Source organism: Manihot esculenta, chromosome 1, assembly GCF_001659605.2.
Source record: "Manihot esculenta cultivar AM560-2 chromosome 1, M.esculenta_v8, whole genome shotgun sequence".
NCBI lineage: Eukaryota > Viridiplantae > Streptophyta > Magnoliopsida > Malpighiales > Euphorbiaceae > Manihot > Manihot esculenta.
The window spans coordinates 29,749,382-29,775,899 of NC_035161.2; the positions used below are offsets into that span (position 1 = coordinate 29,749,382).

At 36.5% G+C, this 26,518-nt stretch overlaps 3 protein-coding genes across 9 annotated transcripts; all 3 read left to right on the plus strand.

Annotated features, from left to right (window-relative positions):
• The first annotated feature begins 286 nt into the window (after positions 1 to 286).
• On the plus strand, positions 287 to 6,355 carry LOC110623488 (uncharacterized hydrolase YugF). Of its 3 annotated transcripts, none has more exons than XM_021768470.2 (10): positions 287 to 557; positions 1,616 to 1,710; positions 1,996 to 2,093; positions 2,211 to 2,263; positions 2,377 to 2,472; positions 2,594 to 2,683; positions 2,784 to 2,876; positions 2,946 to 3,041; positions 3,284 to 3,349; positions 6,014 to 6,355. In XM_021768470.2, the coding sequence occupies exons 1-10, from the start codon at positions 360 to 362 to the stop codon at positions 6,107 to 6,109; spliced, it is 981 nt and encodes a 326-aa protein (XP_021624162.1). In that variant the 5' UTR covers positions 287 to 359; the 3' UTR covers positions 6,110 to 6,355. The 3 variants fall into 3 exon arrangements, with proteins under 3 accessions (XP_021624162.1, XP_021624145.1, XP_021624154.1); XM_021768453.2 differs by lacking the exon at positions 6,014 to 6,355 and adding an exon at positions 3,581 to 4,018; XM_021768462.2 differs by lacking the exon at positions 6,014 to 6,355 and adding an exon at positions 3,581 to 4,015 and having other exon boundaries at positions 2,214 to 2,263.
• A 282-nt stretch (positions 6,356 to 6,637) lies between these two features.
• On the plus strand, positions 6,638 to 8,831 carry LOC110629703 (F-box protein CPR1). The gene is made up of 3 exons (XM_021776796.2): positions 6,638 to 7,899; positions 8,069 to 8,143; positions 8,397 to 8,831. Exons 1-2 carry the CDS (start codon positions 6,752 to 6,754, stop codon positions 8,106 to 8,108), a joined length of 1,188 nt encoding a protein of 395 aa, XP_021632488.1. The 5' UTR covers positions 6,638 to 6,751; the 3' UTR covers positions 8,109 to 8,143; positions 8,397 to 8,831.
• Positions 8,832 to 17,674: 8,843 nt separating this feature from the next.
• LOC110630208 lies at positions 17,675 to 25,254 on the plus strand. 5 transcript variants are annotated; one of them, XM_021777586.2, is made up of 10 exons: positions 17,678 to 18,122; positions 18,857 to 19,188; positions 19,408 to 21,416; positions 21,506 to 21,642; positions 21,941 to 22,997; positions 23,106 to 23,746; positions 23,873 to 23,921; positions 24,007 to 24,254; positions 24,408 to 24,515; positions 24,629 to 25,254. In XM_021777586.2, the coding sequence occupies exons 2-10, from the start codon at positions 18,987 to 18,989 to the stop codon at positions 24,849 to 24,851; spliced, it is 4,674 nt and encodes a 1,557-aa protein (XP_021633278.1). In that variant the 5' UTR covers positions 17,678 to 18,122; positions 18,857 to 18,986; the 3' UTR covers positions 24,852 to 25,254. The 5 variants fall into 5 exon arrangements, with proteins under 5 accessions (XP_021633306.1, XP_021633278.1, XP_021633287.1 ...); XM_021777595.2 differs by having other exon boundaries at positions 17,678 to 18,097; XM_021777579.2 differs by having other exon boundaries at positions 17,678 to 18,053.
• Positions 25,255 to 26,518: the final 1,264 nt, after the last annotated feature.

A 26,518-nucleotide genomic window follows, 5' to 3' on the forward strand; every position in this document is an offset into this window, starting at 1 on the left:
TTAAAACTTTTATCGAATAGAGTATTAAATAACTCACGAATAATTTAATTTATTTAAACCATCAATTATTTTTATTTTTTTTAAAATGCCCCAATAGTTATATTTACCGGTTAAACAAAATAGATCTTGAGATTAAACTATTAATGGGCAACTAGTAGAAAAAATTGGAAACAAGAGTGATTTATATTAAAATCATATAAAACTAATAGAATTACATAAATACCCCTAATTTTTTAAAATAAAAATCAGGGGGCCAGCTGATCCAGCCCCGTGTTGTTTGGCTGTTTTAAGTTGGCTCTTTTTGTTCTTGACGGCTGGTTTTCTTTCTAATTTCTTGTTGCTGTTAAGGAGCATAAACGATGATGTCTCTTAACTGGGGCTCTCCGTCGACAGTTATGGGAGTAGTATTGCAACTCAAAATGAATTCAAATCGTCTCAAGGTTTTGGCAGCTGGTAGCAATGGTGAGTTTCCGCCATTTCTTCCCAAACAGGTAGAGAAAATCAAGGATCCTTTCGCCAGATCTTTGGCTAAGAGAATACAGAGGCTCCCAGTTCAGGTCATTTCCACATTTCATCTTCTCTATTTTCTTCTTTCTTCCCTTCTGCCATCTTCATTTTGTCTTCCTCCCCTTTAATTTCTTCCTAATTAGTAATTAATTATTTGTTTTTCTCCTTGCTTAAACAACTTTGTTTATAGCATTATATCATTTTCTTTACTGCATTTGGACTCTTTTCATATGCTCTTCTTTACTAAGTTTGCCTGATTAGGAATGATCTGTCTTTTTATGGCAAAGAACACTTTTCAATTTCTTAATAATGGGTTTGTGTGCATCTAATTTAATAATTGGTAAATTAAATATTTATATTAAAATTTAAATAAACTTAATTAAAATGCATATAATACATAAATTTCCTCACTAAGAGCTAACTATTTTCCAAAAAAGTATCTCTTGCCCAAAAAATAATAATTTTTTTTTCAAAATCAAAAAATAATTTATGCTTATGAGAAGAGAGAGCATATATTTATTCAATTTTAGTGGATTGATTGAATTTCGATTAAAGCCTGCGGATCTAAACTACTAAATCTATAGGGATGAGGATACATATTTATAAAATTGTCAATAGAATTATCATATTTATCCATATATCTAAAATTAAAGCAGTAATATTAATTTAAAAAAAAAAATTGCAATTTAATACTATTTTTAATTTTAGAGTTATATATATATTTTTTGGCATATATTTATATTTATATATATATATATATATATAAATTTTTTAAGTGATAGCGATTAAAGGCATCTCTCGCATGAAACCACGTGTACAAAAACCATATCAAATTATTACACGTTTATTATGTCTCATAAAACAATGTATGATGTGATATACAGAGGAAACGAAAAATCTCTTTTTTATTTTGAATTATCCCATATTTGAGTTTGTACTTTTGTTGCAATAGTAAGAAATTAAAATATTAATTGTTTGGAACGGAAAATAATAATTGCCTTTTTCTTAAACTTATAGTCACGTGTTGTTAAAAAAAAATATCATGTGGATTATGTTAATTATATAGTATTATTCTGAGATGAGTGTGAAATGCTTCCTGAAATTGCAGATGGATTTTCCAGATAAATGTATTATGAGTAGCTGTATTAAACCAGTGATACAGAGTAAAAACAGTCCACTGGTTCTCCTCCATTGCTTTGACAGGTATGCCATATTATTTTAAAACTTGTTTGTTTCTTGAAAAATACATTTTAGAAAAATATTTTTTATTATCCCGGAATTTTATTAATATATTTTATTTTTTGAATTAAAATTTAATAATAAAAAATAAATTACTGTGGAAAAAATATTTTACAAATACAAGTAAATCAAATCTCTCTTCCAGCGTAAAGAAAAGATGATTAATTAATTAATTACTAGCCCATAATCAGAAATTAAGTTATATCAAGCTCAACCGGGTTTAGGTTTACCATGTTTTGTTATTTTCAGCTCTTGTTTAGAATGGAGATGCTCATACCCTTTGCTTGAGGAGGCTGGTTTGGAGGCCTGGGCAGTTGATATTCTTGGATGGGGCTTTTCTGATTTAGGTTACAACTCCTTTTATGTTATTTATGTTTTTACTCTAACCCTGAATTTCTATATTCGTTGTCCCTCTACTAAGCAACATCTGTTTAAATATGAACACCATTGTTTGTTGCTTGTAGTAGAAAATCGTCCACCATGCGATGTTGCATCTAAGCGTTATCACCTCTATCAGGTAAATTCACTTGTTCTTGAATTTCTTTCAGAATTTTGCAATGTTGTATCAAGCCTTGATGCCCTTCTTAGCTACTTGCTGAAACAATTGATTTAATTCTTGAAATATTATAGTTTTGGAAGTCCTACATCAAAAGGCCAATGATATTAGTCGGACCAAGTCTTGGCGCCTCTGTTGCAATTGATTTTAGTGTCAATTATCCAGAAGCTGTAAGTTCAATTTTTCTACCCCATGTAATTTTTTTCTTTTGCTCTGTTTTTGTTTAAATGTTGCTGCTTAACCGATGACTCTCAGCTTATTAAATAGACATTTTTAATTTGTATTTTACAGGTCGAAAAGCTGGTTCTCATCAATCCAAATGCGTACGCTGAAGGAACAAGACATCTAGCAAAGTTACCAAAAACAATAGCCTATGCAGGGGTATGTCTCCAAGCACTAAAACATTTATTTTTCATTGTGACTGCATTTTGCAGTAGCTGAGCCAGAGGGAGCTTCTGACCTTGATTACTTCTTGGATCAGGTTTCTTTGTTGAAAAGCATTCCACTTCGCCTTTACGCAAATGCCATGGCTTTCAATGGCATTTCATTCTTTACAATCTTAGATTGGACTAATGTAAGGTTTCATTTTTATGGTTGATGAGAATTCGCATTTTGGTCATCAGATACTGAGTTGTGAATGCAGGTTGGGAGATTACACTGTATGCTGCCATGGTGGGAGGATTCAACTGTTAGTTTTATGTCTAGTGGAGGATATAATGTTATATCCCAAATAAAACAGGTACTATAGAATACCATTTCTGTGGAGGATTTATTGTGCTTAAACGCGTAGAGAAATGGGTACACAGAGCATCTGCACTTGATAATGTTAACATTTCAAAAAGAAAAGAGAGAGAGAGAGAGAGAGAGTAATCAAATGCACAAAGAGGCCGAAGTTATATTTGATGGGTTATGTTATTTTGGCTATCTGAACATTTGATGGGTTACGTTTGGGATTGACATTTGATTTTGCTGTCATTGCAGGTAAAGCATAGAACTCTTATCATATGTGGTGAAAATGATCAGATAGTCAGCTACAAGCTTGTAGTGGTAAGTTCCTAACATGAAAGAATCAGAAAATAATATTTGAAAAACTTATCAACATCCAATGCATGGTGAATTCAAGATATAAATAAGTGATGGAACTCCCACAAAAATTAAATGTAACTCACCTATTAGTATCTTGGATTTACTGTGAATTAGGTCTAGATAAGAACTGTGCTTTTAGTAAATATATTGTGATTATTAGTTAGCTACAATTTTACAAAAAATGTGTTGCAGAAGTTACATTCTGAACTAGCGAATGCAATAATGCGACAAGTAGCAGACTCAGGTCATCTTCCTCATGTCGACAAGCCCACTTGTGTTGCAAAATTAATTGCAAGTTTTGCTCTTTGTGACGAACCATTTAGAAGCCAATTATTGATCACTAAATAAAATATTACATATTGTAGTAGAATATGCCAATTGAGTTCATTTTGGCTCATAAAAATATTATAAATTGTAATATTATATGCCATTGAGTTCATTTTGACTCAATGCTATTATATGCATAAAGTTCAACCCCATTCCATCGCAACATCGCATTGGCTTTTTATAGATGTTTGACTGTTAAAAGCAGAATGGTATTTTTGCTGATCCAATTACCTCTGCGCCATCAGAGATGGTAAGTTTCCATTATACTGATTGGAGGTTCTTCTCCACCTGAAATCATTGGGTTTCATTGTGATGTTGCATTAAGAGATCAATTTTCTTTGCTACTATTACTGTTAATCGTACAGGATTCATTTTTATATTCATTTTATAAATATATTTTGAAATATGTAATTAGTTAAATTTTAAGTAATAGTTATTTAATCTATAAAATTTACCATTATTGATATTTTTATTTATTTATTTATTTTTAAAATAAGATAATATACTTCTCTTTTTCTCTCTAAATATTAATCGTTAACTAGATTGAGGCATAGAAGTGTTTAACAAAATTAAAATTAAAAATATTTTAATGAATTTCGTTAAAAATAAAAATTAGTGAGTAATTAGGGAAAGTTCTAAATTCACATTAATATTTATCATTATAAGTTGTTCAAAGTCGATCTAACCAATTCATCATAAAATATCATCATAAAATTAAAAAAAAATATGGGGCAAAAATAGATTTTTATTAATATTAAAAATTTAAAACAAAAACAGCAAAAGGAAAAAAAATTGTAGTTTTCTTACATTTAATTTATATTAAAAGAAAATTGTTAAATTACATCTTAGTCCTCACACATTGTCTGCAATTACAAACACTTCCTTAAAACCCTACTCGACTCTGCTTTTCGTTCTCTTCTATACTCACTAAACCCTAGCATACTTTCCCTACTCCTCTTTTTCTGTTTCTGCTCGTGCCATTTTGTAGTGAATTTGTAATTGTAGAAAATGGAAGGGGATGAGATTCAAGCGCGAGTTGCAAAACTGAAGCCTCCATTCAAAGCCCCAGCCACTGCCATTACTATTTCGGCCTCTCCACCATTGTTAATAGTCTCCTCAAAGCAGGTACTGCAAGATAAAATTTTAAGTAAAAGGAAACTTTGGGGAAAAAAAAGGATCTCTTTAGTTTTGAGAAAGAAAAATCATTTTGGATTTCCCTTTATTTTATGCCATTTCTTTGCTTTTAGCTGAGTTTTAGTTTTTCTTTTCAATTTCAATATGTTTTTCACTTTCCTCTGAGTTGGTGTTAAGTTTGAGAGGTGATTTTGGCCAGGAATCCTGATTGGGAGAGTCAGCCATTTGATTTTCTTATTGATGGAGAACTTGTTCGTATGTCAATTGAGCATTTTCTTCTTGCCAAGGGAATTTCTCCGGTAATTAACTTGGGCCTCTTTTAATAGGCAACAACAGATTTCTTGCAATAATGTCTGGCTTGAAACAAAAGAGACATGTTGAGCTGCGATGGAATGCTAAATGATCCCTGATATATAGTCGACTCTCCCTTCCGCCCTTTATGCCAGGTAGAGGTTCATATTCTTTCGGGTATGGAAATCTGCTGGGCTGTATAGACATGTCCTAGAGGAACACAGTGGCGCAATTACTTCTTTTAGTATCATTAGTGCAGGAGGTATAAACTAGAAACTACTTATTCTTGCAGAAGGTGGCTTTATTAGCAGTTTTACCCATGTTATCAAGACCGGACGGACTGGACTGGCCAGTTAGACGAATTTAACTGGGAACCTGAGCCTGGTCTGGTTTGGTTCTGCCTCAAAACCTGTTTTGCAAAAATTCCGATGGAACCTTTGTGAACCGGTTAGGTCACCAGTAAGCCGGAAGCCTGGCTGGATTTTGAACGGTTTCCAACTAGCAACTCAATAATAATAATAATAATAATAAAGTGGTGGGGGCACGAAGTTGGGATCAAACTTGGAACAAAGTGAAGGTTTGAGAGCCAGCTTACCTTTTGAACTTTTTATATAATAATAATAATAATAATAATAATAATAATAATAATAATAATAATAATAATAATCTACCTTTTTATGTGATCACTCGTGACTATGAACTTTTCATAATGATATATTTGCCGAAACTCTAAAATTTTTATGTAAACACTCTTTAACTTCGGCTTCTATCTCTTTCGCTTAATAAGATTCCTGAAAACACCTTCTTACTTAATCTTCTTTATTATTTTTTTTTAAATAGAAAAAAATGATGTCTGGTCTTCTAATTTCATAGCAGGGAAATCTCAACGGAAGGCCAGGTCCGGGATACTCCCAACTACCACCTCCAGCGGCTCCGGGGGAGGAAGCCGTCTTGGCGAGAGCAAGATAATATAGGAGGGAGAGGAGAAAAAGAGCCATGGCTGCCAGACTTTAGCTCTGTTAAGGGCCAAGGGAATCACAACTTTCCCAATTCTAGGAAATTTTATTTGGGAATTTTGAGTCTAAGACAATTAAATTGTAGAAAATTTAATGCAAGGTAGAGTAAATACTCACTAAAAATTGTATTTTAATATTTTTGTCAATTAGATACATCAATTTTAATTGTAATATAATAAATACTTAAATTCTAAAAAAATTTAAATGATTAAAGAGATTATTTGATTTTTTTAAAAAAATTTAAAAGAGCTATTAATCTATTTTAATAATTAAAGAATATTTTTTTTTCACATGAATATTATAGGATCATTACAGAATCCTCACTTTGCTATATAGTATTAGTAAGGTATAAATATGGTTAGACTTAATTTAGTGATTCGCACTCTTAATTTCTTACTAAAAATATATATATTCGAAAAAAAAATTAAATATATATATATAATAAAATATATATTTATAAAATTGCCAAATTTGCCCCTCTACAAAATTACAACATCACCTGTAGGCCTACGGCCACAAGTAAAACCGTCTCCTTCCGTCACTTACCAGTCACCACCATCGCTTGTAGCGTCAAAATCCCCCACGACATTCAACAATGCTCGACCGATTTCCCCCGGAAATACAAACTGATATACTTAGCCGACTTTCCGTCGATGATCTCCTACGTTTCCGGTGCATATCCAAGTCATGGTGTGCCCAAATCGACGACGCTGTTTTCATCAAAGCCCATTTGAAAAAATTCTTCAACACTTGCTCTAGTCTCTATCTCCTTTTCGCCGACTCCCATCCCAACTCCCTCTACTTTGCAAGCTTTGAGTCACTCGGCAACGCCGTTGAACTCGATAACCCTTTGAAGGGTCCCTCTGATGCCCATCATAATATCAAGATGGTGGGTTCTTGTAACGGGCTGATATGCTATGGCAATGCTGCTGGAACCATTGCTTTGCTGAACCCATTAACCACTAAGCATCACATTCTACCCTTTTTGCCCCTTGATTTCCATCTCGAGGGAAAATCTACATGGGGTGCTTGGGCTTTTGGATTTGGGTATGATCCCATTAGTGATGATTATAAAGTGGTGAGGCTTGGGCAGTATCTTTGCTTGTTTGATCAGTTCTTCGACACAGAAACTATGGTTTGCAGTCTTAAAGCAAACACATGGAGGAGGATTCCAGGTATGTCTTATGTGCTTGGATTTGATCAGAAGATGGGTGTGCTTGTAGGTGATTCTCTGCATTGGCTAGTGGGTCGACATCGAATCGTGCTCAACCCCAACCTGATTGTTGGTTTTAATCTTGAGGTTGAAGAATTTAGGGAAGTGCCAGCGCCTGAGCTTATTGGTGAAAATCTTTCTATCAATTTGGGGGTCGTAGGAGACTGGCTGTCGCTGACTGCAAATTATGAGCGCATGCGCCTTGATGTTTGGGTGATGAAAGAATATGGAGAGGAAGAATCTTGGAGTAGACTCATTGTGATCAAACCAAACGAATTGGCACCTCTAAAATGTATGAGAACCTTAGCTTTCTCAAAGAAAGGTGATGAACTTCTACTTCGTCTGGTGGATGGAAGCCTTGTTTGGTATAACCTGAAAGAAAAGAGCGTCAAGAGTGTGGAGATACCTATTGCCGTGACTCCTTTTGTAGTGGAGGCTTTTCGTGGAAGCCTTGTTTCTCCCTGTCTCAACAAAGAAGAAACTGATGCAAAGAAAGTCCGACCACAGAAGGGAAAGAATAATAGGAAGAGGTATCTACTTTGTAAATTTTGTAAGTTCACTCAATTTGGCATGATTTGCTTATATTGATTGTATTAAGTAAGAGCTGGCAATGTTAAGTAAGAGCTTTAGTGTTAATGCCACGATATTTTTATTGCCCATTGTTTATCTTGGTGCTTATGATTTTCCCTTGTTTCTCAGGGACGAATTCCTGTCAAAGGGGTTTAAGTTGGTTTTGTAGGTAATGGAGCAGAGCATGATCAAGGATAGGAAGAGGTAATTAATCTGATAGAATTTCCTCTTTGTTTAAGTTTGCTTTAATTTCTTGATTTTAATGTTGGTTGCACTGATACTGACCAATGGCGAGGTGAGTGGTTCCGGCATTTTTCCCCGTAATTACATGCATAAATGGGAAGTTTTTCTTCTTTTTTTTTTTTTTCGGTGTACACCTGACCACAAGCTTTATCTTTACTAAGAAAAGTTGTGAAATTTACCTTTCAATTCATCTTTGTGGCTTTGTTTCTCTCAGGCCTGATCCTGGTGGAATAAAGCTCCATTATCACATGAGATACTCTGAAAAAGGAAGTGGGGTTAAACTTTGGCCAATTTTATGCTTTGTTAAAAGAAAAAAAAAAACTTTCTACATATGAATATCTGCTCCTTTTCTTAGTAGCCAAAGACCCTTTTTACTTGCATGGGATGTCCTGAAAGTAAAGGTTAGACCACACTTTTGAAGGTTGTAAAAGATATGGTATGAATTGATAGCATGATGTTTGAACATTTTGCTTGTGTCCTTATGCAATTTACGTGGGATCCATCATGATCAATAAAAAAACAAAGCTATTTTGCATGGGTGTAATTTGCTGATGAATATTTAGATGCAAGAATTTATTGTCTTTAACCTGCTGTGATTAAACCATCTTCAATCCTCGTAATTACTTCACTGAAAATTTATGAATGATAGAAGGAGAATTGACCTTATGGACATCTCAGCATTCATGCTTTCACTTATCCGTCCATGTGCTTTTCCTTTATTGATTTTTTTTTTTACCATACTTTTAGCATTTAAAACCCTTAAGAGGTTGGATGTAGAGCTCGAATCAGAAATTTCAAAATCAAGCGCTATGTACATATAATTTCCTCTTTGACATGCTATTTGCTCCATGCCACTTCCCACCACTACTTGAGTCAAACTACTCGCAAATCTCTCTTTATTTTCTCTAATTTTATAATTTATAATAGTATATTCATATAAATTTTATAATTTATAATACGAATTCATTTAAATTCAATTTAAATAAAAATTATCCGTTATATAAAATAATCAAGTTAGAATGACAAATCAACCGTAATCTGATAGGTATATGATCAAACATAATTTAGCCACATTTTTATCATAATTATTATTGCTTATTTACACATTTTTCAGTTTAATTTATGGTTTTTATCTTGTTTTTACAGAAAAGGAAGAAACTGGAAAATGGAAGAAAAAGTGCAGAAAATTCACAAAAGGATGATTTGCCCAGTGATTTGCCCAGTGATTTGCCCAAGAATCTGCTCCAATCACTGCCCCGATCAAGCTAAAGCAGAAACCCGGAGGCAACAGGCAGCAGTGATTTGCCCAGTGATTTGCCCCAGACACTCGAAGATCACTGGCCAAATCACTCGCAGAGACATAGAGGACTGACTCACAGAGGCAGTGATTTGCCCAGTGATTTGCCCACTGCTCGCCCAAATCACAGGGCAAATCACTTTGACAGCAGAAACTTACAGCAGAGCGGGAAAATGGACAGAAAACAGAAATTCGATTTTTCAGAAGTCCAAATCCAATCCAATCACTTCCAACACAAGACCAAGAGCCACGAAAGAGTCTCTCACCCAAGGAATTCCAATTACAATCAAATTCAACATCAAAAGAGGAGTCCAAGATCAAATCAAAAAGGGATTTTGAAACCCTAGATGAATAAAATTCTGCAACTATAAAAGGAGAGCCTCCAAGCCAGCAATCTTATCTTCTGATCAGCAACTCAACTCGCCAGAAACTCTCCAGCATCTTCCTTTTTCTTTTCTTTTCATCTTTTTGTGTATTTAGTCCACCATGAGTGGCTAAAACACTTTCCTTTCTAGTTGAAGTTGGTGAATTTCAGATTTTGTGATGAATTGGGAGATTTAAATCTCCATTGTTAAACTTCTATTTATTTTCAATATTTATGCAATTTGATCTTTCTATAATTGTTACTTTGCTTTTAGAATCAATAAGGGCCCATTGCTTTTAAATTGCTAAGGTGATAAATTGTTTGAATGATTTAGGTCCGTAATTGCTTAAATTGTTTAAACTCACATTTAATCAAGTTGCATGATCTAAACTTGACCACGCGGTTGGCAAGGTTAGAATTAGGTTTCTCTAAGTCTTAATGCAGTTAACAGTTGTTCGATGCTATAATGTCCCAAGGACGTTCCTTGGCAACTTGTTAACTAGTGTTTGATTAGCGAACGTTTCCTAATCAAACTAGAACTAAGGAGGAATTTGGATTGTGAGAAGCGTCTTCCACATCCAAAACTAATTTATTGGAATAAATAGGAGTGTTAAAGAATCAATGATCAATTCTAAACAATCTGAAATAAGATCCATACTTCACCTAGAAGCTTTTCTCTTATTGATTTACTCATCTTTAAATTATTGCTTTCTTTTGCTATTTAGTTTTAATTCATCAACTCAAACCCCCCTCTTTTAATTATTTGTTATTTACTTATCTTGGTTATTATTAGGAAGATCTTTAGTGTCAATTCCCTGTGGTTCGACCCTATTGCCACTATCTACAAGTTTATTGTTGATTGTTTAATAGGTTTATTTTTGACGGCTTCGACAACCGCCTATCAAAAATTGGCGCCGTTGCCGGGGAATTGATCTAACTAACGTATTTTCCGTTTATGACCAGGGCTGACTTACAAGCATGGCTACGGTAAGTATGTCTTTTCTCTCTTCTCAAATTTCTGAACTAACCTCTATGGTGAGAAATTATGGTATAGGTCAAGCCCAACAATTTCAACAAGCACATGCATTTGAAGGATTCTACGGACAGCCAAGACATAATCCCTACCTTGACACATACAATACAGGTTGGGGAAACAATCTGAGCTATGGCTATACTAGGACAGACCACTACCATGACTACCAAAGAGATCTGCAATACAATCCATGTTGGGGGGACAATCCGAATTATGGCTATGCAAGGGCTGACTACTACCAAAACTATCAAGCCCAAGCAACACCTCAAAGCTCCAATATGGAACTTGAAGAGATGGTGAGGAAATTGGAAATTTCTGGGAAAATTCTCCAACAGCAAGTGGATCAAGCGGTCAACTCAGTGGACGCATACATATTAAGAAGAGAGGAAGAGCTTCAAGATCTATGGGACGATGACGAAGAAACAGACCGAGCTGTTGAGTCTGCTGCACAAATCACCACTACACTTGTTGCTGAACCAGCTGAATCAGAAATATACACTGCAGAAACAGCACCTGCTGTCCAAAAATTAGCAACCTCAGAAATTGCCCCAACTGAACCAGCAGATTTTTCTGCACCTGCAGATTTTGTTGCTGCACCAGCAAATTCATCCACTGCCACGCCTGCCACTGCTGAAGCTTCCACAATTACACCAGCAATTGCTGAACCGGCTGTCCAAAAATCAGCAAGTGTTGAATCAGCCACTGTTACATCCCCTGCTGCTGTCCATAAACCAGCAACTGCTGGAAGTGCCCCAACTGAACCAAAATCTGCTGAAATTTCTGAAACAGACCAGCCCCCTGGAGAATCCAGCACAACCAGATTGCTAGCACAGGAAAGTTGTTGTTTACCCTACCAAACTGAGATAAATCCAAGGCAAAATGTTAGTGCCATCACATTGAGGAGTGGAAAGGAATTGCAAGACAATAGGGCTGAAAAATTGCAAAAACAGACCATGGAAGAAAATCTGCCAGAAAGTGATCAGGGCAGTGATTTGACCAATTCACTCGGAGGAACTGACCCGATCGCTGGGCAAACTAAGCTGTCCAGCAGTGATTTGCCCAATTCTCCAGAGAAGGCAGAAAGTGATTTGCCCAAATCAACAGACCAGGCAGAATCAAGTCAAAGGCAGAAACAGCAACCTATGGAGAAATTCAAGGTACCTCCTCCCTTCCCAAAGAGATTTGCAAGGTCCCAAAAGGAGAAAGAGAAAAAAGAGATATTGGAGACACTTCGCAAGGTAGAAATCAACATACCTCTACTTGATGCTATCAAACAAATACCAAGGTATGCTAAATTTCTCAAAGAGCTATGCACCAATAGGAGGAAACTTGCTAAACATGAAAAGGTAAGTGTGGGGGAGTGTGTTTCAGCTGTCATCCAAAGAAAACTACCAGTCAAATGTAAGGATAGAGGAATGTTTGCGGTTTCATGCAAAATAGGCAATGTGGGAATAAAGAAGGCCATGTGTGACCTTGGAGCTTCAATTAATGTCATGCCTCTGTCTATTTTTAACTTGTTGAATGCAGGTACACTCAAGGGCACCAGCATTATGATCCAATTGGCTGATCGATCCATTGTCTACCCCAAGGGAGTGCTAGAAGATGTGTTGGTGCAAGTTGACCAACTAGTCTTTCCAGCAGATTTTTATGTGATTGACATGGAGGAGGATAAGGGCAAAATCACCTCTGATATCTTACTTGGGAGACCATTCTTAAGTACAGCAAGAACCAAAATTGATGTGCATGATGGCACATTAACCATGGAGTTTGAAGGGGAAGTTATCAAGTTTAATGTTTATGATGCCATGAAATTCCCCAATGATGTTTCTCCTGTTTATGGCCTTGATGTTATTGATGATTTAAGTCAAGAAATTTTTGATTTTGATCAAGAAAATTTACTTTATGATGGCCTTTGCAGGAAAGGAGGAGAGGACAGCAACATCACTGAAGCAGAGAGGACAGCAGACTGCTGTAAGTTGCTGGGTATGTGTGATTTGCCCAGTGATTTGCCCACCTCACCAGATAATCTGCTCAAATCACAGACCAAATCACTGGAGCAGACAGACTTGACAGAGAGTGATTTGCCCACCTCACCAGAAAATCTGCTCAAATCACAGCCCAAATCAGACAGCAAGCAGATAGAAAACCAGCAAACAGCAACTGCACCAGAACTGAAACCATTGCCCAGCCACCTCAAATATGCCTACTTGGGAGCTGGAAATTCACTTCCAGCAATTATTTCTAACCAGCTCAGCCAAGAAGAAGAGGAAAAGCTCCTTGATCTGTTGAGGAAGCACAAAAAAGCAATTGGGTGGACTTTGGAGGACATAAAAGGCACCTCAAGACCATTCGGTGGAGGCTCAAGACAGGATGCAGCACATGGAAAGCATGTTGCACCTGCTGGTGGACCATTTTTCTGCCCCAACACCTTGACAGATAGCGATTTGCCCAGTGATTTGCCCAGTGCTTGCCCAAGTCACTGGTCAAATCACCCACAGGCCAGGAAGTCCCTTTCCCTTTTCTCCTTCATTTCTCTATATATATATTCAAACATTGAGGACAATATTTGGGATAGGTGTGGGGGTACTGGAGAGTATTTATTCACTGATCACACCATCTTTTGATTTCTTTTTGTTTCTTTTTGTTTCTTTTTGTTTCTTTTTGTTTCTTTTTGCATTATTCTTACCCCTTTTTGCACACACCAGAAATTTTTTTTCACTTTTTGCACACACACATAGAATTTTGTGTTAGCTTTTGCTCTACTCAACATAGATAACAAGGTTAAATGAGTTTCCTTATCTCATGACCCCATTGATTTGCCACCCCTTTAAGCCTTAGTTGAATCACTCACAGTATGTTACCTTCACTTAGGGAGTTTTTCTCTTGAATTGAATCCTTAAAATTGCTAAGGTCAAGGGAAATAAAAATACAAATACATGCAAATAAAAAGCTAGTGTAACTCCCTATGAGCTGATTTGCCCAAACTATCATAAAAAGAAAAGAAAAAGAAAAACCAGCACAAAGCACAAAGTCATAAAACTGTTCCAATGGTCTAAGACTATGAACTGTGCCTAAAAGCCACTTGGAGAAGTGACTGACTGAGTAACCGGGGGTGTATCACCCATGTACACAATCGCGTAAAAAGGTCAGTGATTTTTTCAAGCAAATAAGTTTCGATGGTCTAGACTATGAACAGAGCTAGTAGCCACTTGAACAAGTGACTAACTGAGTAACCGGGGGTGTATCACCCATGTACACAATCGCGTAAAAAGGTTAGTGACTTTTTCAGGCACGGATAAGAATAAGTGCTGCTGAAAATAAAAATAAAAATAAAGGAAAAAGGGCAAGTTACTCTTAGAGGGTTGCATTAAACCTAACATAAAAGAATAAGCATGATTGAGTCAAAAACCTTTCCCTTGACCATGGTAAGTGAAAGGAAACAAGGAAAGGAGAGGGCAACCTTGGTGCATGTACTCTATACTGTGATAATTCAGATTAGGAGTCTAGGGGGGGCTGATTAAGTGGTACTTAGGCTCTAAGGAAAAAGGGGGCTTGATTAGCTAAGTTATTTGTTGCTTGAGGACAAGCAAAAAGCTAGGTGTGGGGGTATTTGATCAAGCATAATTTAGCCACATTTTTATCATAATTATTATTGCTTATTTACACATTTTTCAGTTTAATTTATGGTTTTTATCTTGTTTTTACAGAAAAGGAAGAAACTGGAAAATGGAAGAAAAAGTGCAGAAAATTCACAAAAGGATGATTTGCCCAGTGATTTGCCCAAGAATCTGCTCCAATCACTGCCCCGATCAAGCTAAAGCAGAAACCCGGAGGCAACAGGCAGCAGTGATTTGCCCAGTGATTTGCCCCAGACACTCGAAGATCACTGGCCAAATCACTCGCAGAGACATAGAGGACTGACTCACAGAGGCAGTGATTTGCCCAGTGATTTGCCCACTGCTCGCCCAAATCACAGGGCAAATCACTTTGACAGCAGAAACTTACAGCAGAGCGGGAAAATGGACAGAAAACAGAAATTCGATTTTTCAGAAGTCCAAATCCAATCCAATCACTTCCAACACAAGACCAAGAGCCACGAAAGAGTCTCTCACCCAAGGAATTCCAATTACAATCAAATTCAACATCAAAAGAGGAGTCCAAGATCAAATCAAAAAGGGATTTTGAAACCCTAGATGAATAAAATTCTGCAACTATAAAAGGAGAGCCTCCAAGCCAGCAATCTTATCTTCTGATCAGCAACTCAACTCGCCAGAAACTCTCCAGCATCTTTCTTTTTCTTTTCTTTTCATCTTTTTGTGTATTTAGTCCACCATGAGTGGCTAAAACACTTTCCTTTCTAGTTGAAGTTGGTGAATTTCAGATTTTGTGATGAATTGGGAGATTTAAATCTCCATTGTTAAACTTCTATTTATTTTCAATATTTATGCAATTTGATCTTTCTATAATTGTTACTTTGCTTTTAGAATCAATAAGGGCCCATTGCTTTTAAATTGCTAAGGTGATAAATTGTTTGAATGATTTAGGTCCGTAATTGCTTAAATTGTTTAAACTCACATTTAATCAAGTTGCATGATCTAAACTTGACCACGCGGTTGGCAAGGTTAGAATTAGGTTTCTCTAAGTCTTAATGCAGTTAACAGTTGTTCGATGCTATAATGTCCCAAGGACGTTCCTTGGCAACTTGTTAACTAGTGTTTGATTAGCGAACGTTTCCTAATCAAACTAGAACTAAGGAGGAATTTGGATTGTGAGAAGCGTCTTCCACATCCAAAACTAATTTATTGGAATAAATAGGAGTGTTAAAGAATCAATGATCAATTCTAAACAATCTGAAATAAGATCCATACTTCACCTAGAAGCTTTTCTCTTATTGATTTACTCATCTTTAAATTATTGCTTTCTTTTGCTATTTAGTTTTAATTCATCAACTCAAACCCCCCTCTTTTAATTATTTGTTATTTACTTATCTTGGTTATTATTAGGAAGATCTTTAGTGTCAATTCCCTGTGGTTCGACCCTATTGCCACTATCTACAAGTTTATTGTTGATTGTTTAATAGGTTTATTTTTGACGGCTTCGACAACCGCCTATCAGTATATCTACATGAAACCACATTTATTATTATATGAAATGCACCTACGTGGAATCACACTCATTATATAATTTCTCCTACTTCACCATAATAGGGCTATTTAAAAATTGTGGCTGCAGTGTAACTAGAATAATATTTGTAAAAAAATTTTACTCCACCTATTTAAAAATTTTAAAAAATTATATAATAATTCAATTCAATTTATAAAAATTTTAAAAAATTTTACTCCACTTTTTTTAGCACAGTTATTCAGATTCACCTTTGAAAATAAGGAAACTCTAATACCCGATAAATTCGGTTCGCAACCAAAACCTGAAGCTTTTCTCGTCGAAATGCAAGTTGCTTCTGAAACTAGCAACGACTATAAATGAAAGCAATAAGCATGATAAATGGTATAGAAAATTTATGGTATTGAGAATTATATGTGTTTTTGAATTTTTGTGTAGAATATATTTATATAATATATATTAGTGATTGAATTGAATACAGATTGTATGAATAATAAATATTAAATCAATCAATTATAAATCTTATCATGACTCTGAATCTTATCATAACTTTAAACCTTATCAAATGGTAAATGATTTGGTCGCACTGAAATTCATGATAAATGATTGGAAATTTTTGCCCTACAATATATGTGCACTCATGGAATTTTATTATTTCAATTTAATTATGAAACAAATATAATTTAATTAATATATATATTTTTTTCATTACCAATGAATAGTGCAATACGATTATATTATATGCCGTTTTATCTTAATTACACAAACTAAATATAAATTTATTAATCTCATCAATCATTTCAAATATTTTTTAATTTATGTTATGAAAATATTATCAAACGTACAATTTTATTTAATATTCTCTTAAAAATTATTATCAAATAACATATTAACAGTGAGTTCTAAAGAATATAAATATAAAATATTAATTATATTCCTGTATCTGATCTTTTAACATATAAATTGTGCATTAAAATTTAAATTTCTAATCTCCAGAATTACATTTTTCATTATAGGGCAGCAGTCAACTATTGCATCTTGAAGGAAAAAAAAAAAGCAAAGAACTCATTTTGGGCCAAAATGCATGGGGCTTAAAAGCCCAACCCAGAATTTGTAAAATCAGATAATTTACTCTTTTTTAAAAAATTAAGAAGAAAATAAAAACATCCCTCTGCTCTCTACAGAATTATGCAGGCAAAATCGGCCGCCGGAACAATTTTACAGGAGAAAAATAATAATCTCCCGTTAAAACCAGCGTTAAGTCGGAAGAAAGGGCATGGAAAATCTGATAAAATTGTTTTAAAAATAGAAATTAAAAAAAAAAAACAGCCCACAAAAAGTGAATTAAAAAAAAAAAGTATTCCACCCCACGCGTGACTAAAAGCGCGTGGAATCCGCATATCCCTTTTTGCCACTTTTTATCTCTCTTGGGCTTTGGTTGATACCTACCTACCAACCAAAGCCTTCCTCCGTCATTAGATCTCTATTGTCCACACTCTAAATATCTTCATCCACGGTCCAAAACTAACGCATATATACACACGAGAGTGCAAATAAAATTATCACTAGCCGAGCCTAACTTCTTAACTGAGAGGCTCGGATCCTAGCCTAAGGTTTGGAACGAGAGTTTTTTTTTTTCTTTTTTCATTTTTCCTCCACATTTTAAAAGCTTATAATAGTTTCAATGAAATTATAGTGTTTGGACAGACGCTGTATCTATCGGTCGCTCCGCTCCTCTATCTTCGGCTCTCTGGTCCGAATTTCCAAATTTTCTCTCACTACCGCGTGCCTCCGTTGTTAGAGAGAGAAAGAAGACGTTCAGCTGAGAGCTTTAGTTATTTATTCATGTTTTGGGGAAAAAAAGAACTGAAAATTTTGTTCTTAAAAGCCAAAAGAAAATGAACATCTTCAGAACAGATATTGCGGTTTTTGGCTTCTTTTAATTGATCACTCTATCAAAAAACGGCACGCCGTTTACTTCATTGTTCGTCTCCTGCTTTTTGTGTCAAAAGAACCCTAAATTCTCGCTTCCTCAGATCACGCTGAGTCAACTTTGGTAAGCACTTTTGGTGCTTCTGCTTTGAAGCCCTCTGGGTTTTGGTAATTATACTTCTTTCAGCTGAAAGTGAGTAATTTTAGTGTTAATTCTGTGTTTTTCATTCTTAACTGTGCTGAGATCAGCTTGGAAATGGTTTCTCTTACTTGGTTGTTTCTGCAGGAGAGGGCGAGGGGTTGTTTTGTTTAGGGTTTTCTAAAGATTAAGAGTTCGGTTTTAATTTGCTTTTTCAATATTATTCTATGAATTGTCCTTCTCTGGGTATTTTGTTGATTTATGCTCGTGTTTATCTTTAATTCCTTACCTTGGGTTTTTTACGAACATCTAAATTGACCCTTCTTTTTCATTGCTTTTGTCTGTTTTTTGGTTAGATTTTTATTTTTATTTCTGCGTGAGTAGTTGCTTTGAATGCTTTACTTATGCTGTATCTTCAAAGGTCTTTTTGCAATTTAAATGGAGAAAAGGTTGAAACTGAGCATGTTGTTCGTTTAGTTAAGAGCAATTGACCTGAGTTCTTTTATGATTCCAACGTTATTATTTTCATGTTAACCACCTAAATGGAGAAGTTTTGGATGATTTAGAACATTCATGGATCGAACGCTTGACAGTGTTAACTGCAAGTTTTATCGTGCTTAAGTTTGTTGTACTCGTTGTATATTAACTTGCTGTTTTAGTAAGTTTTAATTAATGTTGTTGTTCAGTTTATTGAGTATCCACATTTATGGCCTGCAAGTGTTTCTAGTTTTTCCATGTAGTCTTCCTACAACTTTTCATGCTTCATTTATTTGAATGAACTTTTGCAGGATGGCAGATTGAGGCGCCATATGGAGTGGTCTGATTAAATATTGCCCATTTGTATGGATAGACCTAAATTTTAGACAAAAAAAAAAATTAGTGGGAAAGTTATTTGTTTTTTATTCATTTTTATTTTTAATGCCTGGTAACAAACCTGAAGAGGGGATCTGCAATCTATATGAGCTAGACAACTCTTCCCAGAGTCGGCATCTATCTCAAGTTGTTGGTGGCAATTGGCCAGTACTTGATTATGGTCAGTGGTTTGGAAAGCCAACCCAGATAGAGGCCTCACAGAATTTCAATCTGCAGAACTACAACTTACAGCAATTAGGTATCAATGGTATATGCTACTTATGTTATTACTTAAGCAGATTGTCCTGAAGGCTTGTTATAATCAGTAAAATGTTTAAACTGCCTGATATTGCATAGTGCTTTCCCTTCTTTGTTTTGGAATGAGAAAAATAAATTTGTAGTTTATGAATTCTTTTTATTAATTGCAGTTTGAGATACTTTTTTCATGCTCATGTGAACTCATGCTATGCAATTCTGTTATTTGCAGATTCTGTGAAAGGAAATGATGTTGGGTCTCCAAACGTGGCATTTGACCAAAACTGTATGCAATTAACTCCAAAACCAGAGTATTCCAGAAGTCTCACCATAAACAATCCACCGAATACAAATGAATTTTTGCTTAGATGCCAGAACTTCCAGTCAAATCAGAACCAGCGTGGAAGTTTCAGTGAAAGCACCTGTTATGACCAGCGAATTTTGACTTCAAGAGGTTTTTCTATCTTTAAATCGCAGCCAGAAAATGAGTGTGCCGACAGTCCCACCTTGACAACCAATTCAGAAAGGTCAGAGATTACTGAAGCTTCTAGTGATTTCAACTTTCTTAGAGGGCAGAATCAATTTGTGAGGGACCAACAGCTGAGTTCTTCAGAGATTCACCCAATGCAGCAGCCTGGGTTTAATGACATGCAGTTATTGCAGCAGCATGTTATGTTCAAGCAGCTGCAAGAAATTCAGAGACAGCAACAGCTTCAGCAGCTAGGTGATTTGAGGCAACAGAGCTCCTTAAACCAGTTTTCTGCTATTTCAAGGCAGGCAGCTGGGGGCCAGTTTTCACCTCTCATCAGTGGAACACCTGTTCATGATGCATCGCCAATGCTTAGGAACTGGATGCAGCGAGGTGCATCTCCTGGTGTACAAGGAGTACCAAATAAATTATTCTCCCAAGAGCAAGGTCAGGCATTGCGTTCCACAGGTCTTGCTACTCAGCAGTTTGATGTCTCTTTATATGGTGCTCCTATTTCTAATGCAAGAGGCAACATGAGCCTATATCCTCATCTTCAAGGACCATCTCATGACTCTGTCAATTTGTTGGCCAAGGCTAGCAGTCAAGTACAAAAATCAGTAATGCAGTCTGCTGGCTTTGGCAATCCTTTTTTAGGAGATCAGCCTGCTGTTCCTCTAAATCTGTTAGGTTTATCCCAAGGGCCTTTGATATCCAAGCAAGAACTTCAGATGAAAGATAATTTTGGACAAGTGCCTGTTCAGGGTTTAAGCAGTGGAGTTTTTCCTGGAAATCTTCTGGAATGTAATACTCCACAAGGTAATACATCTATGAAGGAATTTAATGGGAGACAAGAACAAGCTGGTTGGCCTGCAAGGCAGCAAGCAAAACAACTGGGTCCTTCTCAGGGATTGGTTCCTCTTGATCCAATGGAAGCAAAGATTTTGTACAATATGGATGACAACACTTGGGATACTTTTGGAAGTCGCCCTGAGACAGGTACTGGAGGCTTGGGCAACATTTTGGAACAGCCAGACTCATCTTATGCATTTCCTTCCCTTCAGAGTGGGAGCTGGAGTGCTCTTATGCAGTCTGCTGTGGCAGAGGCTTCTAGCAGTGATACTGGGGTACAGGAGGAGTGGAGTAGCTTGACTTTTCAAAATACGGAGCAATCAACTGATAACCAAATATCAAACTTTGTGGAAAATGAGAAGCAGCATACTGGCTGGGTTGATAACAACTTTCAGGCTGCCTCCTCCTTTAGCCCAAAACCTTTTCCTGTGATTACTGATTCTAGCATGAGCTCTACCTTCCCTGGCTTTCAGCAACCAGGAATCCAATTATCAGTTGAACAGAGAGAGGATATTTGCCAGGGAGGTTCTCATGAGTCCATTGAGAATTACAAACCTCAGCAGAAGACATCAATTGAAGATGGTCAAAAGGTTCCAACATTTGTGCATTCAGATAATGCATGGCCTGGACAAATGTTTGAGCACTCACAAAGGGCTGAACGGCATCAGATAGTAGCCTCAAGCAACATCTCTATGGAAAAGGGCACTGAGAGCATGGTAAAAAGTCAACATCAGATGAGTGATGTCCCTAAAGTTGCATTTAACTCTTATGAGGGAGCCAATGAGACACAAGAGAAGCAGAATTGCCACCAAAGAGAACGTTCTAATGACTTCTCAAAAGGCTCGGGTGGTCATGAGCAAGGGCATGTGGAGCAGTTAAAGTTTTTTGGTAATATTTCCAGCAGCTTAATGAATTTAGATAAGGTGAATGAGCGTCCGGTGTTTATCAAAGATTCTTATTGCAGTTGCTTCTTTCCAGTCATTAATTAGTAATGTGCTCTGTTTCTTCTCAGGCATCCTTATCCAATTTTCAAGGAAATTCAAGAGTTTCAGAGGAGGTGCCCTCTGGAGTTGATAGTGTCTCTAATGCTTCTACTACGCTTCATGGATCAGTGCACCCTGACGGTTCAAATGTTTCTGTGCAGACTAGGTATTTGTTGTGAATGTTTTGATGAATTGGAGCTTGGAAGCTTAGAATTTGTGTTTAATCTTGTTATCATTATTGATTATCATCTTGCTTCACTCTGTCAAAATTTAATCGATATGGTCAATATATTGATTGCAGAACTGTGAAGACCTGCATTATTTTCTGCATTTTTGCTTTCCAATTTTTTAGCAGAACTTAATACTAAAAGTTGTTTTTGAGTCTGAAGCTGTTCATATGTCCCATTTATCCAGTTCTGCACATTAAAGATCTAATGGAATCATTACTAACATAAACATGGCAGTGAACATATGCTTGAGCTGCTTCACAAGGTTGACCAATCAAAGGATGATAGCTCCACAAAACAATTTGGATCCACTGATGGTAATCCTTTGACTGCACTGCATGGAGCAGATTCACATGATAGATCTGTCTCTCAACTTTACACTCAGTCTTCTGATTCCCAAGGATTTGGTTTGAGGTTGGCTCCTCCATCTCAAAGGTTGGCAAATTCAAACAGTTTTCCCTTTCCTCCAGGTTTACCACAGACTATAAACAATCTGAATCATAGGCAAGTTAATCCTGAACTGGGAGAGAGAAATCTGTCTTGTTTAACTCCATCTTCATTTCAGTCTTCACCTGCTTCACATGAGCTGGCTCAAAGAGCACATTGGGAAAATAAATCTGATACCATGGGACCCAAAAGTTTCTCTCCATATGTGAACATGCTTGGAAACCCTGCTTCATCATTTGCATCCAATCATCCACAAACAGGAAATCAACTTCAAATGCATCCGTTCTCCAATATATCTGTATCATCTCAACCTTTGCAGGCAACCTTACCTGCTGGAACTGGCAAATTCCCATCTTTTAACTTGGCCCCTTCTCCTGATACTTCTCAACAGCTGCACACTAATCCTATTGGTCAACGATTTCCGGTTTTGGAGGCTGCCCCTGTATCTCAAGCTTTGGACATGTCTGGCACGTTGCTACAGGATGAGAATTCAACAAGGCCATATAATGTTTGGAGAAATGTGCCAACTCAGAGACAATCATTTGGTATAGAACCTCTCAAGTTTTCCAATTCTGCTTCCCACATGGATTGGGCTCCACATGGGTCAAATGATCAAATTTCCATAAAAGCTGTACATAACTCATCAGAAATTGGTGTTTCTTCTAGTTCACAAGGCTTTGGACATGTGGAAAAGCGTGCTGGAGAAGAGTTGTTGCAACAACGAATATCAGCTAAGATGCTTGATACTTCTCAGCCAGGTGGTATGTCTCGAGGGCCAGAACCTGTTTCTGATGCAACTGTAGTAACATCTGGCTCATTGGTGTCTCATGCTCAGGACCTTGATAAAGTAAGGCATAACAATGACCTTGCTCTAGCTTCCTCTAAAAGAAATATCGAGTCCTTCAGCCATTCACATAATGATAACCGTGATTACTCTCTTTTGTACCAAGTGCAGGCAATCTCAACGAATGATGGTGCAGACAGTGCTTTGGATGTTCCATGTGCTAGTGCTTTGGGAGGACAGCAGTTATATGAGAACGTCTCAAGGTTCAGAACCCCTGTGGATGGAAGACCAAATTCAACATCACAAACTGGTTCATTTCCATCTGGGCATAAGCAAATGCTTAGCTTGTTGGGAGAAGCAGGAGATGGTCCAATTGTAAAAGCTCCTCAGCAACCTGCCCTTCAATCGAGAAATTCTCAGGAAACTTGTAATGACACTCATAGTCAATCTAGCAGCAGCAATCTGCATTTGGCACCCTCCTGGTTTAAGCAATATGAAGCTCTTAGAAATGGACAAATGATGCCAATTTTTGATGCTAGACTTGCAAAATCTGTTGCTTCACAGTTTTCTCTTGGAAAGCCTTCTCAGAATTTGCATAGGCATAGCTCTTTGGAACAGTTGGATGCTGCTGATGCTGGTCAGGGTGGCAGGGTTTGGCCAAGTAGTCAGCAGTTGTCATCCCCCTATATGTTGCCTTCAGTAGTCAACAGTCAAGTTGCTATTATAAGACCAAAGAAGCGAAAAATCACATCTGAGCTTCTTCCATGGCATAAAGAGGTGAATCAAGATTCCAAAAGGCTTCAAAATATCAGGTGCTTGTGTATATCCATGTTTGTGTGGCTTGTAGGTTCTCTCCCCCTCCCATCAATATTACCTAAATAGGGATATTCATTCCTCTTAGTGTTTGATCCATCAATGACAAAGTATTTTGTTTGCAGTGTTGCAGAACAAGTCTGGGCAAAAGCTACAAACCGACTGACTGAAAAGGCATGCTTCTAGTAAAAACAATCTGTATGATCACAATCTTAATCATTGTCAAATGTTATTAATTTTCTTAAATTTAAATTAGCAGGTAGAAGATGAGTTTGAGATGATTGATGATTTGCAGCCAATGCATCGATCAAAAAGAAGGCTTGTATTGACGACACAGCTGCTACAGCAATTGTTTCACCCTGCACCAGCATCCATTTTATCTGCGGACTCTGCTTCAAGTTATGATGTCATATCATACTTCGTTTCTAGGTTATCGCTGGGAGATGCATGTAGCCTTGCTTATTGCATGAGAAAAGAGTTTCTTGAACCTGTAAACAATAGTGATGTGTGAGTGTTACTTTTCAAACTCTAAGAAACTAAGTTAAGGTCCCCCCCACCCCCACCCCCACCAAAAAAAAAAAGAAGAAAAAGAAGAAAAAAAAGAAGAGAATATTCTTGTTTTTCCCAATGGAAAACTTATTATCCATTGTTTTTGTCCAGGAATTCTAAGAAGCTAAAAAATTCTGAAAGAAGTGGTGAGCAACAATGTTTGGCTGTTGTGGAAGAGTTCATTGATAGAGCAAAGAAGCTGGAGAATGGCTTCCAAAGGTATCAAGTCTTTTGCTAGCCACAAGAGCATTTTGACCCTTTCGGATATGAATTGATGATTCTCAACTCCAAGTGCACAATTTCATCTAAATAAATTCAATTTGATAATGCAGATTGGACAAGACAGCATCAGTTGCAGACATAAGAGCGGAGTTTCAAGAGTTGGAAAGGTTTGCTGTGATTAACCGTTTTGCCAAGTTTCATGTTCGGGGACAAATAGATGCCTCTGGAACCTCAACCTCATCTGCTGCTCCAAAACCAATTCCACAGAGATACATTACAGGATTTCCTATGCCTCGAAATCTACCTGAGGAAGTACAATGTCTTTCATTATGACTATCAACTATTTATCACAAACTGAATCCTCTTTCTGCTGCATTCTGCATTCCATTGTGTTACCTGTGCCTCCACCAATATCACGCCTTATTAATTTGAAACACTTGCATGCAAGAGAGGAGTAATGCAAATGGAATGGACGGATCCTACTCCAAGTAAACAAGGCTGCATATTCATTTTGAATTAGGGCCAACTGTTATCATTTTTGAGGAAGTATATATTGTTTCTTGTATATGTTAATGAATTTTCAAGGAGAATAGGGAGTAATTAACTTTTTATAGAGCAAGAGGATCAGTAGTATGGATGATCTCTAGTGCTTGTTAGTTGTTACATAAATAGTTAAATTTAGCTCATGTAATGTGGCTGCAATTCTTAGCAATATCCTGGTAGTATTTTTCTCTCCCCTTTCTGCCTGTTTGACCTCCCTTTCATGTCTTTGATGTTATAAGCTGGTAGAACAGGAGAGTTGAGATGGTCTTGAAGACATTGTTCAAGATTTACATGTAGCTGACATTACATGGTTGGGGATTTCTCACAGGAACATCCACTTCCACTGAGGGATTGATTGCCTTAGTTTAATTGGATTTTGATGGTTAGTGGGGCAAAAGCTTTCCTTGACTTGGACATTTCTTAAAAAGATATCCTACCCTCTTTGTCACTTGTATGTGTTGTTACCTTGACATTACATTTTATTGGGGGCACTAAAGATCTCACTGAAAAGGATACAGAAACTTCTATGACAACTTTATTAAACATTTGTTTTCTTTGAAAAGTACAAGGTATAAGACATTGATTCTATTGACCTGCAAAGGTATGAGGGAGGAAAGGACAAGAGAAGCCTTTTTATGACAAAAAAGCAGATGGGTTTTTGGGTTGGAAGGATTCTAAGTAGTCACTATTTATTATTTTATTTTTCCTCATAAAATTGACTGAAAGAAAGCAGCAGGTACACGTCAGATGTTTTCTGATACTGTCGTCTTAATGACCAACTTGTATCAATTCTGTCAGTGTCAGTATCTGATTCCCCAGTCATGATTTGGAACGTGTGATGTGAGAGAGCATCATGATTGAAACTTCTTTTTCTTAACTAGAAGCTGATATCAATAAAGAACAGCAAACAAAAAAAAAACTAGTCAATTCTTATATATATAAATATATAAATAATAACCCCTTTGTGGGGTTAATTACGTATGTCCATTCCCACAGGATCTCCAATTGGCGCTTACACAAGAAGCCATAGCTGACATCTCTTGTGGGGTGTGTTCATGCTTTCAAACATCCAAATATTCTTTTTGTGAAAATTAATAACAACAAAACAAAAACATCTTTTGTGTGTGTCTGTGTGTGTAATCCCACCATCACCTTCACATGGAACTAGGACCTTTTTGCCTTCAGGGTAAGTGGGTCCCAGCAGAAATCACACTGACCATCGCCTGCCCAACGAAAGGACATTTCTTTCATATATTGATTTTTCTAAAAAAAAAACAAAAAAAATCTTGGATTATCATAATTCTGTGGCGGTAAACATTTTTGGTAAGTGGTCCTTTGATTTGTTTACTCCAAAAGTCGGACGTTATAGCTAAAATATGGAGGATGCGTTCGCCGATGAACCCTGATAAGGCTCTCACCGAAGGCTTTGAAGCTATAGCTTCAATAGCAGATGGTCT

Excerpts from the sequence above, each read along its gene's own strand:
- LOC110623488 (XM_021768453.2), top strand. The coding sequence starts at position 360 with ATGATGTCTCTTAACTGGGGCTCTCCGTCGACAGTTATGGGAGTAGTA. Across the intron at positions 2,684-2,783 it reads AAACAATAGCCTATGCAGGG|GTTTCTTTGTTGAAAAGCAT; the intron begins GTATGTCTCCAA and ends TTCTTGGATCAG. Across the intron at positions 3,042-3,283 it reads TTATATCCCAAATAAAACAG|GTAAAGCATAGAACTCTTAT; the intron begins GTACTATAGAAT and ends CTGTCATTGCAG.
- LOC110629703 (XM_021776796.2), top strand. The coding sequence starts at position 6,752 with ATGCTCGACCGATTTCCCCCGGAAATACAAACTGATATACTTAGCCGA. Across the intron at positions 7,900-8,068 it reads GGAAAGAATAATAGGAAGAG|GGACGAATTCCTGTCAAAGG; the intron begins GTATCTACTTTG and ends CTTGTTTCTCAG.
- LOC110630208 (XM_021777586.2), top strand. The coding sequence starts at position 18,987 with ATGCCTGGTAACAAACCTGAAGAGGGGATCTGCAATCTATATGAGCTA. Across the intron at positions 22,998-23,105 it reads ATGCTCAGGACCTTGATAAA|GCAATCTCAACGAATGATGG; the intron begins GTAAGGCATAAC and ends TACCAAGTGCAG. Across the intron at positions 23,922-24,006 it reads CAAACCGACTGACTGAAAAG|GTAGAAGATGAGTTTGAGAT; the intron begins GCATGCTTCTAG and ends TTAAATTAGCAG.